At 49.0% G+C, this 6,081-nt stretch overlaps 2 protein-coding genes across 2 annotated transcripts in view; one reads left to right on the top strand and one right to left on the bottom strand.

Annotated features, from left to right (window-relative positions):
* SKA2 (spindle and kinetochore associated complex subunit 2) overlaps window positions 1-6,081 on the bottom strand; it is a 33,673-nt gene that overhangs the window by 15,962 nt on the left and 11,630 nt on the right. The window lies entirely within an intron of this gene.
* Window positions 570-4,991, top strand: SMG8 (SMG8 nonsense mediated mRNA decay factor). Its single transcript, XM_071765557.1, has 4 exons — window positions 570-2,306; window positions 2,954-3,099; window positions 3,491-4,366; window positions 4,558-4,991. The coding sequence occupies exons 1-4, from the start codon at window positions 614-616 to the stop codon at window positions 4,753-4,755; spliced, it is 2,913 nt and encodes a 970-aa protein (XP_071621658.1). The 5' UTR covers window positions 570-613; the 3' UTR covers window positions 4,756-4,991.

Consider the following 6,081-nt stretch of genomic DNA (forward strand, 5'->3'; position numbering starts at 1 on the left):
CTGCTCTTATTATATAAGTATGTGTATGTTTGCTGAAATCCAGTAGTGGTTTACCTATTTTTTTTTGTTTTTTACAAGAAATCGATGTTAATTGTCCATGTTGGCAGGAAAGCAGCAGTTTAGCACACTAATGTTACTACAGAGCTGCAACTTCCCTCAAACAATTCCATGTAGGAAGCAGCCACACTCTGTGTCACTTTCAGCTGCCGTCTGCTCACCCATCATGTTCCCAAAAAAAAAACCTGCACTGATTAAAGACGATTAACCAAAAGTGAAGTAAAAGTCAAGTTCAGACACAGCGGGGTTCCGGATCGGGAGCTGCCGCAGCAGCTTTGCGGGGAGATGCGGGTGGGGTGCGAGGTCTGGTGGCACCGGGCGATCGCCGGGATCTCCACGGGGATGCTCTGCTGTCCCACGTCCCACCCTCCGTTCCTACACTCGCACCCGTTCCCCGGTGCTCTCCCTGTTCCCCCGTTTCTGGCTGTGACCCAAGCAGCCTCCCCGGTGCCCGCCCCGCCCCGCACTCCTCACTCCGCCTCCCGGGGCCGCGCATGCCCCGGGCCGGGCTCGGGCTCCGCCGCTTCCGGGCGGATCGGGAAGCGGGATCGGAGCCATGCCGCAACCGGTCGGGATGCCCGGGACTATGGGGGCGGCGGTGGGACCCGTCAGCTTGCGGGAGCTGCTGGTGGCCGCTACGGCCGCCTCCGAGGCGGGCGGCGGGGCGGTGGGCGATGAGGAGGTGTGCGTGGTGGGCATCTTCGGGAAGACGGCGCTGCAGCTGTGCTCGGAGAAGGAGGCCCTGGTGAGCACCGTCTGCGACCGGCAGGTCTTCCCCCTCTTCCCGGAGGAGGACCCCGAGATGGTAGACGGCTCTCCGGGGGAGGAGGTCGACCTAGCGACCAAGGACTACAACCGGTTGCAGGCCTACTACAGCCAGGAGAACCGGGTGCTGTACTTGGTGCTCACCTCCATCTGTGATACCCCGCAGCTGCTCCGAGCCTGCCGGGACCTGGAGGCGGCCGAGAACAGGGAGAGCGGACCCGGCCAACCCTCCGGCGGTCCGGCCCCCCTGCCTCACGCCGAAGCCCACGAGTTCTGGAAGCACCAGGAGAAGCTGCACTGCCTGAGCCTCCTCTACCTCTTCTCCGTCTGCCACATCTTGCTGCTGGTGCATCCCACCTGCTCCTTCGACATCACCTACGACCGCGTCTTCAGGGCGCTGGATGGGCTGCGGCAGAAGGTTCTGCCCTCCCTGAAGGCTGCGATCAAAGACTGCCCGGTGGGCAAGGAGTGGAAGCTCAACTGCAGGCCGTGCCCTCCACGCCTTCTCTTCCTCTTCCAGCTCAACGGAGCCCTGAAGGTGGATCCCCCCCCAGCTAGGGGCCAGGACCCCTGCAGTCACCTAGAAAAGCCACCCCCGAAGAAGCACTCTCCCAAGAGGAGGTTGCAGCATGCCCTGGAGGATCAGATCTACCGCATCTTCCGCAAGAGCAGGGTGCTAACCAACCAGAGCATCAACTGCCTCTTCACTGTGCCTGCTAACCAGGCTTTTGTGTACATTGTGGCTGGTGGGGATGGGGATGATCCAGTGGCCATGCTTCTTGAGCAACTCAGGAACAACTGCACCATGCGAGAGCCCGAGTCGCTGCTGGCTCCCACCCTCTCGGGACCCAGGAGGTATCAGATGATGAGGCATGGCAGGCAGCAGCTGTCTTTCAATGCAGAGAGCAGCAGCAGCAGCTCCAGCTCCTCTGGGCAGCTTGTGGATTGTACCCTCAAGGAGTTCTTGTGGCAGCACGTGGAGCTGGTGCTCAGCAAGAAAGGCTTCGATGACAGTGTGGGGAGAAACCCGCAGCCCTCTCACTTTGAGCTTCCTACCTACCAGAAGTGGGTTGCTACAGCTTTAAAACTGTATGAGGTGACTATCGAAGCCAAAGATGACGACCCAAACTCTCCCACTGGGGAACTGAGTTCAAAAATCATGAGTAGCATCAAAGTCTTGGAAGGATATCTAGACATAGACACCAAATTCTCAGAAAACCGTTGCCAGAAAGCTCTCCCCATGGCCCACAGCGCCTATCAGTCCAACCTGCCCCACAATTACACCATGACAGTCCATAAGAACCAGCTGGCACAGGCCTTACGTGTGTACAGTCAGCATGCCCGTGGCCCAGCCTTCCACAAGTATGCCATGCAGCTGAACGAGGACTGTTACAAGTTCTGGAGCAATGGACATCAGCTCTGCGAAGAGCGGAGTTTAACCGACCAGCACTGTGTGCATAAATTTCATCTGCTCCCCAAACCAGGTAAAGAGGCTCACTTGTAATTTGGTTTCATGGTTTAATTTTGTGTCTGCTTTAAAAGGTCTCGTCTTGGCCTGAAAACACCAACTCTTGCCTGCCTATGGGAGATGGAAGCTTGGTAGCTTTAAATCACTGACTTTGTACAGTGGCATCAATAGCTGAGCTGTTGTGCAGGTTTCTTTACCTTGATTAACACTTAAGAGTGAGACCACTGTTAGTAGTGACTTTGATTTTAGTATTTGATTCCACCTTGCTAATTAGAGACATTAAGCTGGGGTCCTTTTAACAAGAGATGTCTAAGAGAACAAAAGTTCTCTAGGAAGCATAAGTGCCCCCTCCTCCCCTTTTTTAAATAGTTTGATTGTTGTCAATCAAGGGATAGCAACTGTCTGAGATGCATTTCTTGCAGGCAGAACTATTCATGCCTTTTAGGAAGAGGCTGTGAAAACAAAGATTTAGTTCAGTGGTGTAACCTGCACTGGAACTTTTGAATTAAAACAAGGGAGCTTCTTGACAGACCAGTGTTGCTAGCAAATAATTTTGAATCTGTGTATAGCAAGGAGGAAGCAGTGGGTGATGGGAATTAAAGACTCCTTAGAAATGGTGAGCAATTGATCTGGGGTTTGTCTGATTACTGATTTTGCTTTCAGGGGAAAAGCCAGAAGCAGACAGGAATCCTCCAGTTCTGTACCACAACAGCCGGGCTCGTTCCACTGGTGCCTGTAACTGTGGAAGGAAACAAGCTCCTCGGGATGATCCCTTTGATATCAAAGCAGCTAATTATGACTTCTACCAGGTAACTATTAGGTCTCTCTGTTTTTACTTCAAGTGGTGCTTTTACTTCATCAGTGAAGTCTGTGTTCTGAAGTGACTGCAAGTGAATTTTCTCCTGACCTTACCAACTTGTAAATGTTGCTTGGGGGAGCTGTTTCTGGGAGCAGAAATTGTTGTCATGATGGGCTGACCAGAGCAAGCACACAGGAACATCTATTTATACTTCAGGTGTGTTGGTTCATGTGAATTTTAAATCCATTTTACCTGTGGGCTGTATTCCCATTGCTGCTTTGGTTCTCATGTGGCACAAACCTCTTGAATCCTAATCATAGCTTCTGAATGCTGTGACTCTGAACTCCTTCATTTCCAAGAAAGAAGACTGGAGGTTAACCACATTTTTTTTCTTTTCATAGATGCTGGAAGAAAAATGCTGTGGGAAACTGGAGCACATCAACTTTCCTGTATTTCAGCCAAGCACACCTGACCCAGCACCTGCTCGGGATGAGTCATCTCCTGCCCCTCCAGAAGGGGAGATTGAGAAACTTAAAGAAAAAGAACCTCAGACTCAGGGGGAAAGCACAGGCCTGAGCTTAGCCCTCAGCCTGGGCCAGTCAACAGGCAGCTTGGGCACTTACCCACCTGACACCCAAGGTGGAGGGGACAATGCAGAAAGTCATGGGCAGAGTGGGGACTCCAAAAGTGAGAAAAGGCCAAGCCTGGTCGATCGCCAGGCATCCACTGTCGAGTACCTCCCTGGGATGCTCCATTCTAATTGTCCCAAAGGGCTTTTGCCTAAATTCTCCAGTTGGTCACTGGTCAAGCTGGGGCCTGCTAAGGCTTATAATTTCCACACAGGCTTAGATCAACAAGGCTTTATCCCAGGTACCAACTATTTAATGCCTTGGGACATTGTCATCAGGACGAGAACTGAAGATGAGGGAGATTTGGATACGAATTCCTGGCCTGCACCTAACAAGGCTGTTCCTGGAAAAAGAAATGCAGTTGTGATGGGAAGAGGAAGGAGGAGAGATGACATAGCTCGAGCTTTTGTGGGATTTGAATATGAAGATGCACGTGGTAGGAGGTTCATGTGTTCAGGGCCTGATAAGGTCATGAAAGTGATGGGAGGGGGGCCAAAGGAATCTGCCATCAAAGCCCTCAACTCTGACATGCCCCTGTACATCCTCTCGTCGACTCAGGGACGAGGACTCAAACCACATTATGCTCAGTTCATGAGGCTCTTTGTGGTGGTTCCTGATGCTCCACTGCAGATCATGTTAACGCCTCAGGTAAGAAATGGAAGAGGGAATCTGATAACTGCAGGGACAGGGTTGGTTGTTACAACATTAATGGCAGGAGCACAAAGGTCACAGGCAAAGAGTGTCAGAGGGATGCCAGAAGAAATGTTTTTTGTTATTTTTTTATTATTATTTATTTTAACGATGTGTGATTCTCTACTTATATTTCCTTTTGTTTTCAGGTTCAACCAGGGCCCCCGCCTTGTCCTGTATTTTACCCTGAGAAGCAGGAAATAACCCTTCCATCTGATGGATTGTGGGTGCTTAGATTTCCTTATGCATATGTGACAGAACGTGGACCCTGCTTTCCTCCCAAGGAGAGCCAACATTTAATGAGTTACAAAGTTCTCCGAGGCATCCTGAAAGCGATCACACAATGAGAATTATTCTGGTAAATTGATTTTAGTTTAAAAATGCTGTCTTCGTTCCAAATAATGGATTTTGTTGGTTCATGCCCAACAGCTGTTGCTGATCTGGTGAATCCAAAGGTATTTCACTAGAACACAGATTGGAAATAAGGTCTGGTATCAAAGCAGATGAAGGAATCCAGGAGACATGTAAACTTCCCATTTAGTAAATTTTCATATGTAAATAATAAAAGCTGGTTATCACAGAATACTGAGCCTGTATTACCAGATGGTTTGATGTTAGTACTTTTTCCCACCATATCTTTCTATGTTCAAGTTTAGGAATACTTAATAATTATCACTGCCTGGAATCAAGAGTCTCCTTTGTCATATTGAGGCAATTATGGGCAGAAATTCTTCTGGTTTTCTAAACAAGGTATTTCTATGCAAACAGTTGATGCTTTTAATATGGTAATGTGAGAAATAGTTTGATCTTGTCTTTAAAAAGAGGCTTTGCAATTCTGATTTGCATTAACACCATGGAGAGAAACTGTGGTTACCTATATTGTGTTGAAATATTTTACTTTGGGTTCACAGATCAGATTTTGTTAGAAGACTGACTGCATTTTGTATTATGGAATGACAGGTCTCTTTGGAAACTAAACCTGCTGGTGAATTTGTGGAAAAACACAGAGCTGTATGAGCTTGTTATTGTAAGCAACTGCAGGTTAATTGTCTTATAGTGATTAACCTTTTGGTAGCTAAAAGGATGGTTTTGGCCCAGTTTAAATCTCATATTGAAGGAGTTTGGATAATTACACTGTCCAGAAGGTGTGCTACATGATCAGTGACAGTAAAGCAACTTCTGACTTTTTGTTGAGGCAAGATATATTCATGATGGTGTCTGTAGGCCGAGACCTACTTTAATTCCTTGAATATTTATTTCTCATTAGCATGCATATTGAATTTGCCAAGTTTTAATGTTATAATTGCATGACCCGTGTTGAGCCCTGGTTGCAGTTTGACACGCAGCATCTCTGACCAGCTGGGTGTGGGCAGCACCTCCCTCTACCTGTGAAGATGAAGGTATCTCCATCCGCACACCTTAACATATTTAGATTTACCAAGCACTTAGCGATTCCTGAAGGCGATCAATAAAACGCAAAGCTCCTAAGGAGAGGGGTTGTCCCCCTGTGATGCGGACATGCTCCGGGCAGCGGGTAAATCGAAATTAAAGCGTGTAAGAATCGGAAATGGCTGGCAGCGTTTATTAAAGACTTAAAAATCAAAAAGGTGAGAGCCGGGAGGGATAGGTGGAGGTGTGAGGGTGGGGCCGAGGGCCGGGGCCCCTCTGAGGGG

Source organism: Heliangelus exortis, chromosome 21, assembly GCF_036169615.1.
Source record: "Heliangelus exortis chromosome 21, bHelExo1.hap1, whole genome shotgun sequence".
NCBI lineage: Eukaryota > Metazoa > Chordata > Aves > Apodiformes > Trochilidae > Heliangelus > Heliangelus exortis.

Coding starts and splice junctions, on each gene's coding strand:
- SMG8 (XM_071765557.1), top strand. CDS start 614: ATGCCGCAACCGGTCGGGATGCCCGGGACTATGGGGGCGGCGGTGGGA. Junction 2,307..2,953: donor TCATCTGCTCCCCAAACCAG/GTAAAGAGGCTC, acceptor TTTTGCTTTCAG/GGGAAAAGCCAGAAGCAGAC. Junction 3,100..3,490: donor CTAATTATGACTTCTACCAG/GTAACTATTAGG, acceptor TTCTTTTCATAG/ATGCTGGAAGAAAAATGCTG.